The 13,115-nt window shown below is 39.4% G+C and overlaps 1 protein-coding gene across 3 annotated transcripts in view; it reads right to left on the bottom strand.

Annotated features, from left to right (window-relative positions):
• Slco4c1 (solute carrier organic anion transporter family member 4C1) overlaps positions 1-10,351 on the bottom strand; it is a 64,041-nt gene extending 53,690 nt beyond the window's left edge. The window contains exons 1-2 of one of the 3 annotated variants that reach the window (XM_063245523.1): positions 9,906-10,351; positions 6,508-6,771 (exon numbers count right to left, since the gene is read on the bottom strand). In XM_063245523.1, coding sequence (XP_063101593.1) covers positions 6,508-6,771; positions 9,906-10,203 — 562 coding nt within the window. In that variant the 5' untranslated portion in view covers positions 10,204-10,351. The remainder of the gene's footprint in view (positions 1-6,507; positions 6,772-9,905) is intronic. The other 2 variants (XM_063245524.1, XM_063245525.1) reach the window with 2 other exon arrangements.
• Between the last annotated feature and the right edge of the window lie 2,764 nt (positions 10,352-13,115).

Raw genomic sequence — 13,115 nt, 5'->3', positions numbered from 1 at the left:
AGACTGTGCTATAGATTGTATTGTATAAATCCTCACTATAACTCTTAAAGTATTAATCTTATTCCTATTTTAACATATGAGGAAAACGAAGCATGTGTCACCCAGAGGAAGGTTTGAAACTGTACTTTTCTGCTCCCCAAATTATGCCATTTCCCATTTTTCTTCTTTCTCTTTATATTTTTATTATTGCACTATTTTTCTACATGCAAGTTTGTAACTTTCAACAAAGATCATAGTTTTTTGAAATTGTTAAATATGATTTGAAAACATTTTATGATCCTTTTCCATTCTGAAGATTTCGTGCACAAAAAGTATCCCTCAGAGGTATTTATTCCTCTTAATTATATTTCCTTGTTTATATCTAGTAAATAACCAAAACTTCCTTGTGATAAATATCTTCATTTTCATTCAAAAGATAATCATTCCAAAATCTCATGATCACCATCAAAGCTTTCCTTAAAAGAACTCTGTCTCCCTGGATGTGGTGGCATAGGCCTGTAATCCCAATACTGGGAAGGTAAGGCAGGAGGATCCCCAGAAGTTCAAGGCCAACCTGGGCTCCAGTGAGTTCAAGGCAAGGCTGAGCTATACAGTGGAGACTCTAAGAAAAACAAAAGGGCTAGGAAAGTGACTCACTGTAAAAGCTCAGAGTTCAATCCTCAAAAACAAACCAAACCAAACCAGACCAAATGAAACAAAACACACACAAAAAAGCTTTCTCTCAAATATACCATATATATATATAAAATACAATAGAAAATACAAGCTACTTTTGGCTAACTCTTAACCTCCTTTTGTGTGATCCTCACACTTCTGGAAATTCTACACACTTATCCTATTTCATGTTCTTTTTACATACTTTTTACTCTATTGAATTACTCTAATCCCCTCGTATAGAGATGATCTCATCCAAAGGAAGCCCTTTGATTTCCCTCAAATTCAAAAAAACAAGCAACACACACACACAAACTTCATTTCAAATTAAACTACATGTGCAATTTCAACTAATGAAATGATTTCTTAATAACACTATAATACTTAAGACTGCATATTCCCTTGCTTCTAATTTATTTAAAGGAAACTTTCAACTTCTTTGTTTTCCTTTTCCCAGTTAAATCTCCAGTTTTCTTCTCTATTTTCCTGACAGACACATAATACAGATTTTGGTTTTAGGTTCCTATATGTGCAAAAATGCATTTATTTACTTGGGCAGAGAACTTACTATCCTTTAAAGAAAGTACAGGCTAATATAATTGACTTTTTAAAATTGGGGAAGAAATGGTTTAAATTAATAAAAGTAAGGAAACCACTCAGTATAGCTAAGAACTTACTTAGAGTTAAAAGCATAAGTAAAAAAGCATATAAAGCATAAAAAAGATTACTGTTAGCTGCTTATTGCAGTAGTGATACAGTACAAAATCACTACTGTAATAAAACATAAGGGAACACCATTATGGCTGCCCTCCTGGAGTGTTAAACCATGGAATGAGAAGATCCCAGCCAGAGGTGGCGCCTGTTCCCACTGATCCTCCAGTGTGAGCATTCTTGAGGATGACCTTGGGAAAAAACCAACACCACGAGGACCTAGATCCTCACAGGTTACAAAACCCATGACATGGGGATAGCAGAGCAGGTGATGTAGGAGGCTCACATGCTAGTGATGTGACAGGCCCTCCCACGAACTCCTGAGAACGTCTGTGGCTATGATGGCAATCACAGCCTATACGCTGTTTCAACTGCTGCAGTCACAAAAATCAAAAAAGGGAAATGCTGGGGACCACAAATTCACAATGGCTATTTTACACACCTCCCTAAGGAATGAACAGAGGCTTAGAACGATTGGTATCACCCTTTAAAGATTTCCTATTATCCCATCAGGGGTTGGCCACCCTCTCCCAATACTAAGACTATATCTAAAGACTAAGGCTAAAACTAAAACTAAAACTACTAAGATTACTCCAAAATCCTCCTTAGTCTATGGGCACCACTCCCCTGAGTCATATGATAATCCCTCTGACTACTATGCACACGCAATAAACAGTGTCACTATCTCCGCCCACCCTGAGGCACTGACCTTTCCAAAATTCCCCTTGTTTATCTATTACTAAATTTGCTTGTTTTTTCTTCATTCTTTGTCCTCACACAGACAGCTGGTGATCTTGGTCACATCTCCAATGGTACATAATTAAAGAAATACCTCACATTTGAAATATTGTACGAGGCAACAGAGAGGCATGCCTTAAGCAGACATAGTAATGTAGCTTAGAAAAGAAATTTTTTTAAAAAACCACAATGGATCTATACAATTTCTTTAAAATCACTGAGCAAGAGAAACAGTAAACTTTCATGATGACTTTGCATAGCCCTTATACTGACTTAAATCCAAAAGCAAATACTAATACTCTCCTCTTTTATTTTTGGTAAGCAGTTGTATGGTAAACTTAGAAGACCTGACCCCTAGTTTTACCAGGGAGTGTCCTATTTAATATTTTATTTAAAAGACAGCAGATTTGGCACTTATACACTGATGTCACTAGTATCCACTTCACAGACATTTTCCAAAAGCAAATTCATTTTTGTTTTTTGGTGTTTTTTGAGACAAGGTCTCATCATGTAGTCCAGGTTTGCCTTGAACTCACTTTCTAGCTCACATTGGCTTCAGACTCACAGTGATTCTGCTGCCTCAGCTTTCAGAGCACGGGATTATAGGTGTGTGCAAACACACTTGGCCAAGAAAAAATTTAAGGGAGGAAAAATGAATGCCAAACCACTCTAAAGCACCACCATACAAAGACAGTGGAGGAATCACTGGCATAGTGTTCCTGAAAGCCCATTGTTATCTATGAACAATTATAACGAGGAAGTCTCTTGGAATCTAATGTTTGCATTTCTAGGGATTAAGCTTGAATGATTTACAAGTTTAGGCAAACAAGTTTGAGGAAGTACACAGCAAAACCAGGTAGATAATATGGAGCTCATACTTACATTCAAACCAAATTCTTGCTTTTTACTCCCAATTCTACCCTACTTAGTCTTGCACACTGTAATACACAGCCAGGTGGTCAATCCAGATAAAAAGTCAGTATTCCTTGATCATGATAAATCAACCGTGACAGTCTTACCCCTTTCTCTTCTATAATCTCTTGTTCACCAACCAGGCTCAACAACCATTGTCTTTCACCTGGATGAAGGTAAAAACCTTCTCAGTAATTTCCTCCCATTTATTCTCATGTCCCAGTTATAGAAGCACAATTTTTTTTTTTTTGGTCTTTTTGAGACAGGGTCTCCCTGTGCAGTTCAGACTGGTCTTAAGCTCACTTTGTAGCCCAGGTTGGTTTCAAACTTGCAACAATCTTCTTGCCTCAGCCTCCTGAGTGTTGGGATTATAGGCAAAATGGTCATTTTTTTAAAACACAAATAAGAGCCAGGCATTTTAAAACACAAACAAGTGGTGCATGCCTGTAATCCCAGCACTTGGGAGAGACTGAGGTAGGAAGGTTGCTGCAAGTTCAAGGCCAATCTGGGCAACATAGTGAGTTCAAGGACAGCCTAGACTATGTGAAGAAAACCTGTCTTACAAAAAATAATACATACAAACAAGATTATGAATTTCCTATGGAAAACTCTTTCATGAGTACATACTGCAATTCAAGCAAAACTCAAATGCCTCAATGGCATTTAACTGCCTCTCCAAGTTCATCTCAGGACACCTCCTCCCCCTTGCTATGGTCATGCTAGCCAAAAGTGACAGCTTCTAAAGTCACGAAACTCTTTCCCAGTGGCAAGGCCTTAATCAAGGTCTTCTCTGAACTGAAAAGCATCTTTGAAGGATGGCTGCTAGTTACCCATTTATTACTATGGTACCCCTCCCTGCCCACCTCTTTACCTATATGTACGCTATGATTTCATTCTATTTGTTCCTTCCATCCACTAACTTCAGTCTTCAGTTTTATTTATTAATTGTACATTTCTTAACATTAGTACAGAAAATCTAGGTGGTGTGGAGCTGTTCAACTATTATCTCAGAACTATGCAGAGTCTATTAACTATAAATATCTATTGTACAAATTGAAAAATAATACTGAGTTTTTCTATTTCAGTCATCTAGCAAACTCAGTCTACTAAAATAATAAAAAATGTCAACTAGATCAACAAGTAACTGGTGAAAACCTGTGAACAGTTACGTTCTGGTAATGTTCTGGAAGTTTTTGATGTGACTTTAGAAATCATTGCTTTATCTCTGGGGCACACACATGCATGGATTCACAAATTTCTTCGTGGCCACTACCTTTCAGGAAATACAAATTGCTCAGATTGGTTATAAATGAAGGTGCATATGCCAAGAAATAATACTGGGAAGATCACACCACGCTTAGCACTTCAAGAGAAATTTACCCTTTTATTGAGAAACTCAGAGACTTTTGAGCAAAGTTTGTTTTTACTTTAAGGGCATGTGATGAACAGGAAGGGTGTGAGCCTAGAGGCTGCATAAAGATTACCACCTAAACACAATAAAGACAAAGGCATTTTCATATCATAGGATCAGTGTGTATTCTACTGTGGCAGATTAGATTGTACTTGATTATTTACATTTCAAAGGCACTGTACTATGCAATGTGCCTTGTTCCCACAATTGGCTCCAGTAAAATTAAGTCAAACATGCCTAATGCAAACTTTTGTTATTTTTAGTAATGTTTGCAGTACATAATGATTTCATTTTTTGTGGGGAGTTGATACATGTACATAATAAATCTTAATTCTTTTTGTGTCCCTTTCCCCTCCCTCCTGCCATCTTTGAGCCCTTTCCTATTTGCAAAAGATCTATGTCCCCATTTTCTAATATCTATCTTCAAGTTCTCATATAAATTCAAATGCCTGATTTATTTCATTTAACATTATTATGGTCTCAAGATGCAGCTATTGTTCCACAAATGGCTCAAATACATTTTTCTTTGTTGCAGGGTAGTACTTCACTGTGTATATAATACATTTTCTTTATCTACTCATCTATTGATGGACATATAGGCTGCTTCCAAGATTTTAGCTGTCATGAATTGCTCTGCAGTAAACACAGTTGTACATAGTTGTACATAGCATGTATCATTATAATATAACAAGACCTTGTCCAATCTTAGATAATGTACTAGAACCTATATAAGTACTGCTTCTACTGGTAGCATTTCCTTAGTTTTTGTTTGTTTGTTTGGTTGGTTGGTTTTTGATAATGGAGCTTGAACCCAGGGTCTTTTTTCTTAGCTACATCCTCAGCCCTTTTTAAGTTTGAGCTAGAGTCTTGCTGAATTGCTCAACTGAACAGGCTGGGCTTGATCCCCCTGCCTTAGCCTCTGAGAATGCTAGCATTACATTTATTCACAAGTGTATCAGCTCTCCTTTCATTTCAAACGCTACTGCATTCTAAAAGAATTCTCCATTCATCTGTCTGCTTGCTTATTCTATTTTTACTTCCAAAATGAAGTTTCCTAGAGGGGTATAGTAGCTCACAGGTAGGAGGATCACTGCAAGTGTAAGGTTAGCCTGGACTACATAGTAAGACCATGTCTCAAAAAAAAAAAGTTTCCTTACCAAATAAATGCACCCCTAAGACCACGCTGCACAATATACACTTTGTTACTGAGAATATAATCCTGTATAATTGGGGAATTGGTGTAAGGAGCAATTAAGTATTTACTATTACGTGTAATATTGGTACATGAAGTAAAAAATCTTAACTTTTAAAAATAATAACTATAGTTCTGTCTTCCACTCTCTTTCCCTCTTACTCTGAGCCTTTTCTTCACTTACCTAACTCATGAAGGCTTTTTAATTTGAAACCATTAGATTTCATTCCTAAGTTTTTCAATGTTTGCTATAAGTCCCAGAAAGGACATAAATATGTTAAGGTGTACTTTCATTAGCACATTCCTTTGGCTGTACCATAACTGTTTTTCCATGTAAAACAATTCTTGAAGAGCAAAACTGAACAATAATTAAATTTCCTTCCTGTGTCTCTGAATCATGTACTTCATCTAACCAGAGCCACACCAGAGCAATACACTAAATTAGAGCCATAAGCAGAGCCGATTTCAATTATTAGGAAAAGTCCTGCTCCTATGAATGTCACCTCTCTTTGTCTCAAATTCTGAATCAACGTGTTCAAGGCACAGAGCTGTTAGCACTTCTAATAAAATCACAAAAGGAGAAAAAGCACAGATCTCGGAAACCCAATGAGGTCACAACACCTGCAAAAGAAAACAAATCTTTCTAAGGAGGACTGTGTGTAATATAGGCAATGAGAATCAGAGGATCAAAAAGCTTGGAGATGCTCAAGTGACAAATAATTTATAGTCTGTTTCAGTGACTTACCTTATACAATCCATTATCACCAGGGAGGCAGTGAGCTGCGGAGGAGACTTTACACTTTACCCTGCTGTACAGGGACCTGGACAAGAGAGTTAATGACCGGTTTTACATTACTACAAACAAACAAACAAAAATAACAGAACTTACCTTCAAAAATGGACCCCAGCTGATATTGTCCACTGAAAAATTGTGGTAACGAAAACACAAGTGCTCCCAGTCCTATCATAAAGGATGCAAATGCCAACCATCTTGGTTTGTGTCCTCCTTCACCATAGAATGATACAAATAAAGACAGCAAACAGAATGAGATATCATAGCTCGATGATATCAGGCCAGTCAGGGAGCTCTTTATTTCATAGCGCTTCTCAATAGTGGAAATGCTAATATTTACTAGGCCATTTACTACAATACCTAAAAGAAAAAAAAATGTGTGTGCATTACTCTAACTTCATTATAGAGATTATACTTATTAACACAATGTTCTCAAGTTTTGTTGTTCATTTCTTTTGCTATTTTTAAGTGTGCTAGTCTTAAGTCTCCAAAGTTCCAAATCAAGAAAACCCAGTTTGAAAATAAGTTTGCTTTTTAAATTGTTCACACTGAGGGCTGGGGATTTAGCTCAATAGCATAAGCACCTGCCTTGCAAGCAGGCAGTTGTGAGTTCGATCCCCGGTACCGATAAAAAGAAAAAAAAATTGCTCACACTTAAGTGTTCAGATGATAAACAATGCTAGTGCCTGCTACATAGTTAATTGGTCTTAATTCATTTTTCTTTAAATGACAAACAAAAGTCAAACTGGTACAGTTCCACAAAACCAGTTTGCTAAAGTTTTCAAGTGCAGTATATACTTCCACAGAGCCCTCTAGGGAAAGAACAAAAAGTACAGATGTTCTATCAGTAGCAAGAACTTAACTTGGATTCATCTTAGAGTGAGAAACTGGAATTCTCAAATTTTAGTTTGTTCCTAAAGTTTTTCTTGATATTGAATTATCATTTAAAAGGTTTTAGGAAAAAACTAAACACAAGCTAAGACTCCTATTTTGACTACCAGTATTCTAAATCATATGCAAAGTAAAACATTAATACCTCATACACTTATAATAAATGACTAAGATAAGACTGAAGACAGAAGATAAGACTGAAAATTTAATTTTGATTGACTCAAAACTGTCCTGTCCAGATACAGAGTAAAATGTAAAGGCATTTAAACTTTGCTGCAAATTGAAAATAATAGGACTGTAATTAAATTTTAACTAGTTATACCTTTTAAGAGCAACTAAGAGTTGTTCTCACTAATAATGACTGGAGTATATCTGTTACAATGCCTTTAAATGTTGATTTATCAAGACTATAACTAAAAAGGGAAAGGCGATGAAGAAATGGATTGAGTTATCCGTCCATGTACCAACTTCCCCATCAGGAACCTAAACATTACGTACTACACACACTTACTGATAAAGAAAGGAAGTACTTAACAAACTTCAAGAAAACTGACAGAGCAACTTTCAAAAGTCCTAAAATAATATTTGCTTTTAATGCCAATGTTACAGAATCATAAGCCAGTCAACAATTCTTAGAATTTAAAATGAAGCATTCACAGTAACTATGAATAACACTTTTCTAAGGAAATACTTATCAGGCACTATGAAAATTTCCTCATCCAAAAGTCAACTTCCCAACACCTATGTCACACTGATTAATAACTAGTCACTAAAAATCACTGCCTTTCTGGTGAAAATTCTCTTTGAAAATAAAAGTTCAAATACCTCTGGAAGGATAGCACTATAAGTCCAATGAATCCTTTAATGAATCCTAAGCTATACAAATTCCAAGAACACTGCTTGTAAAATGAAATACTGCACACTACTTCACTACTTCTATTGTTAAAGCATGAAAATAGGAAGCACATTAGGAAATTAAGCACTAAGGTAAACCCTATTTTTTTTTTTAGAAATAGTAAAATCAGTCTAGTTTTGTTTTGCTCCCTAATTAAGGCTCTATTAATATATGATGGAAAGAGTCTTCCTGAGAGTCATATTTGAGATACCCAGAAATAATGTCTTCAGAGTTAGTGGAACTTAAAACTGGAACATGCGTTAATTCTCTTTCACCCCAGACTGTGCTTTTTGAATCGCCTCTGGGTAGATGCAGTTCCAAGCTAAACCTGACACATTTTTCAAGAGTGCCAACTTTATTGGGTGACAATTTTAAACAATACCTTATGGTAAATATAAAACAATATAGTCTTAATATTAAATGTTCAGAGTTTTATTTTCTTGTATGGTACTGGTGATTTTATGGCCCAGGGCCTTCACATTGAATCATATCCCCAGCCCTTTCGAAGTTTTATTTTCAGTCTGGGTCTCACTAAGATTGCTAAGCTTCCCGGGCTGGGCTCAAACTTGTGATCCTGTTGCCTTGGCCTCTGGGCACTACAGGCCAGCACCACCACGCCCAGCTGCTCCAAAGAAAATTTAGGTAAAAAATGAGACAACAACAGTTTTATTTCTGTTCAACTTTTTGAGCTGTGCAACCCCTTGGCACTGAGATGTTTCAAAATCACTGATTTTGGACCTCTAGGGTCAAGTTATGAATAATGGTAGGAAAACGAGGAAGCGGAAATAACTCAGGCACAAATTTTCAGTGGAAAAGCAGAAGGAGACTCACTTTCAACAAATAATTAGCATTTAACCAGGGACAGGAGTTCCTTGGAGAGGGGAATGAAAATAAGAACGGGAAGTACACACTTTGATTTAGTTTCCCATTAACTTAGCCAAGAGCAATTTCTAACTCCCTCCTCCCAAAATACTCGTTGGGGTGCATTTCTTCCAGTCAGTCCCTGACTGCGCTAGGCAAAATATTCTGAGACCAGGACTCAAATGAGCCAAAAAAACATCTACATACAAATGCAAACTCAGCCCCAGCACGTCCTTCGGAGCCCTTCCCCGTGTCCTTCGGCCCCCAAGCTCCCTCACCTGAGTGTTCCTTCCCATTTCCTTCACCCCTCATAGCACCGGCAGCGCCAGCAGCTCTGTGCTGCCCGCTCTGTGCCCGCTTTAGAGGGAGCCGGTCTCTCCGCCAGCTCCTAAGGGTTTAAACTTGGACGCGTCTCTCCGGAGAACCGAACCGCGGGCCTGACGGCAGCAGCTCCCGGATAACTCCGGAGACTCCAGGGCTTGATAGAGGTTGCGCCCGGCAAGGCCCGAAGCCGGGGCTGCCCGGCCGGTGCGCACGCCTTACCGAGCGCGAAGTCTTTGTACTCCCCGTCTCAAAGCACCTCATCCTTACACGCAAAACACCTCCAGCCCTCTGCTGGAAAAACCTACAAAACCACTTGGACAAAAGACACCACACAAGGGATGCTCGCATAAAGCAGACCGCGGAGCGGGGACACGCTGCTTCTGAGGGAAGGTTCTCGTAAGCTTCCCTGCAGAACGCCGCACGTTAGCGAGGCACCGCGGATGACAAAGAGTGAACGCTCCGCCCGTAAGTTTCAAAAGCCGCAGCCCAGGGGGCGCAGGGCGCGGGGCGCACGGGACGGTACCTTGCGTGACGGCCAGGACGCAGTAGTGCAGCAGGAAGCCGGCGGGCGTGTTGCAGGGCCTCAGGCTACGCGGGGTGAAGCGCCCCCACCCGAAAGGCCCCTCCTTGAACTGAGACGGAGCGAGGGACTCGGGCTCAGCGGGCGGCGGCGGCGGCGGCTCCGGCGGCTTCGGGGGCTGTGCGTCTTCGGTCGGGGCGTGGGAGACCTCGACCTGGGAGGGTGAGGCGGACGAGCGGCGCGGGGTGTCTGGGCTGGAGGGGACGAAAGCCGGGTTATCGATGCCTCTGGCGCCCTTCATGGTAGGGAACCGAGCTCCAGACTCCGAAGCCTGCGAGCGGCGCCCAACGAGCGGCTTGGTGGCTCCTCCCCCGGACAGGTGACAGCGCCCCCGCGCGGGAGCCGGGCCCGCCTCCTCGCTCTCCTCCTCAAAGCGTCGCGCCGCGTGTCCGGCGCTTCCTCCTGGGGCTGCAGGAGCGCGCCGTGCCGCCCCACCTGTCGCCCGGCCTGGCGGCGCGCGGCGGAGTGCGCAGCGCGGGCGTGAGACCCGGCTGTGGCCAGGTGAGGGGCGAAAGCCGCGCCCTGCTGGCCCCAGCGCAGCTCGCTGCGCTCCTCAGCTAGCCCGCAGACTGCAGCAAACAGAGACTGCGAATCTGTGGGCAAAAGTTCTCCCGGGTTCTGATAGGACAGCTGTAAACACGATTGCGTCAGGAGACCTTTCAAGAAAATAAAGAAAATGCGGTTTTTTTCCTACCACATCAAGCCTCCTGGACTCCAAGAATCAAGCAGCCGTGGTTGTGTTTTGGGTTTCATGAACATCGTTTTAAGATTTTACCTATCATCCTCACTGGAACCGGAAATCTCCTCCCTCCCATGTTACCACACCTTAAGCCACAAAACAACGACCATCGTTTTTGATTTTACTTCCCCCATACTGAAGGAAAAGAAAGTAAGAAAATTAAAAACAAGACTCTTTGTGGACACATACTGCACATTTAAGATCAACGACGATGATAATCATGAAAATAATTTCTACTTGTGGGTTAAATACACAAAACGCTTTGAGGATCCTAAGGCCATCATATGATACTTACAATGCATTCATTTTTTCAACTAGCATCAAAAACTTTATTGTATGGGTGCTGAACACCATTAGTTAACACTCCTGCCCTCGTGGTGCTCACATTTCAATAGGAGACTGCAAATAATAATTCAAAGTGCCTGGTACATAGTACACTAAATATTATTTTGTGAAATTTTTGCATCAGTTACGTATGCTGTCTTTATTGGGTTGAGACATATACATGTTTGTTTTGTTTTGTTTTGAATAGACATTCTGTTTCCTGTTCCCTCACAGGATAAAAACAGGTCTAGGCTAGCCCAAACACGGGGAAGGAGTACAAAAAGGAACTAATATTTCAAATATTGGCTGGGTATCCCATTATTAATCCTTCCTTGAGCATAGTTAGTATTACCAATATGGTAAACATTGAAGAAACCATAATCCAGTGATTATGGTTTCTCCTAAAGTAGCTCTCCTAAAGTCATATAGTTAATGAATGGCCTGCCACTTGTTAGGGATTTGAATTCAGTTATCCCAGTTTGGACTTTGCACTTTCTGTCTTTTAATTTACACGGCCCATCTCTTGTGGTTAGAATTATTGCATAGTCATTCTGAGAGATCAAAACACATTTCTCTGAATTTATAATTTTAAAACGTACATGCTTTGCTTTTCTCAGTACTTCGATTTTGAAGGTGTACAGACTAAGCACAGTATGTAAACTCTCTGGACCTTCTTTAGATGGAAATGGGCTCAAAGTAAATATCTAAAAGTATAAATAGATAACATCATTTTATCTCCACAAAATGAGGTAATTTACTTAACCAGGAAGGTTTGCTCTGATAAGATGATTAACATACAGTCATGGCTTAAGACTATTTTGCAGCTCTGAATTAATGCATTCCAAATACAATCTCAAAACCAGAGTAGCTTAAATCCATACTAAGGAATAATTTTGATTCTTACAATGTTAGACGGTAGGATTCTGTTGAAAGACTAGCAAGAGTGCTGTTGCTTCATCATCAAAACATCCTGCTCTTACTGAATGGGTTACCAACAGCACTTTCCAGTTACCTTGCATTCTTTAAGCTGCAATGATCACAGAAGGAGACTCAGGTTTGCAACACAGATTTTAAAAATGGATCAATTTAGTCTCCAATGACTCTGGAAAATCATCATATTTTAAGCTAATTATGCAACCAATCTGTGATAAATCTGTCTGGAATGCATATTGTCAAAATACACCAAGTCAAATTTTAGAAGATACTTGATAAACTGCAATTTTTTCAGTGGATTTCATTTGCTTTATTTTTCAGGGTAAAGAATAGAGGAGAAAACAACATCCAGTTTTCACACTAAACCTTCCCATGGATATCATTCTCTCCAACAGAGCTTCCCTACCAGGAAGTGGATAAAGCAAAACAAAATAGTTTGATGACAGAAAGCAACAAGATTATGCCACTAACCCCCTCACTTTAACTCCATGCCCTGCTCAATTTTAGGATTGTATGTTGACATTCCTTGTCGGTGGATCTACTGGTTGAGAAGGTACTGATATGTTTTTCTTGAAAACTTCATCATATTCTTTTCTGTTTGCTTTATTCTTTCCCTGTTACAGGTTGTATGTTACAGGTATCCTTTAGCACTGTAACAGTATAATGTTTATAGACTATTACAATTAGAAGGAGCAGGGTAAATGCAAGGGTACAAATATAGGCAAATGCAAATGTTGAGATTAATTTTAAAAATTATGAAAATATCTTGTCAGTTAAAGCCTTTCAAATTGAGCTCAATATTATTTATTAAGTATCATAGTGTATTTTACAAATATCAAAGCATAATAGCAAAGAAATCATTGGACATATATATATATATATATATATATATATATATAATGAGATGTTTTAAACTAGAAGAAAGTATCCTATTGTAAATTAGCACTAAGGGCATTTCTTCTAGAACATATTTCTTTCCTTTCCAAAATCTGATTTTGGTGCCTGGAAAAGTCTTCAGTTGGTTAGTCTTGATTGTCAGCTTGATTGGCTTGCATGACACCTAGGAGATTGGTGAAGCTCACTTCTGGGAGTCTGGGGCAGTGTTTTGGAGACAGTTGGCATTTGGGCCAGGACATTGTGCCACAGATGGAGTGAGA

Source organism: Cavia porcellus, unplaced genomic scaffold (assembly GCF_034190915.1).
Source record: "Cavia porcellus strain 051 isolate PalLab524CR breed Dunkin Hartley unplaced genomic scaffold, mCavPor4.1 scaffold_2, whole genome shotgun sequence".
NCBI classification, from domain to species: domain Eukaryota; kingdom Metazoa; phylum Chordata; class Mammalia; order Rodentia; family Caviidae; genus Cavia; species Cavia porcellus.
The sequence above is the reverse complement of the archived record's forward strand: the minus strand, read 5'-3'. Positions and strand labels throughout refer to the sequence as shown.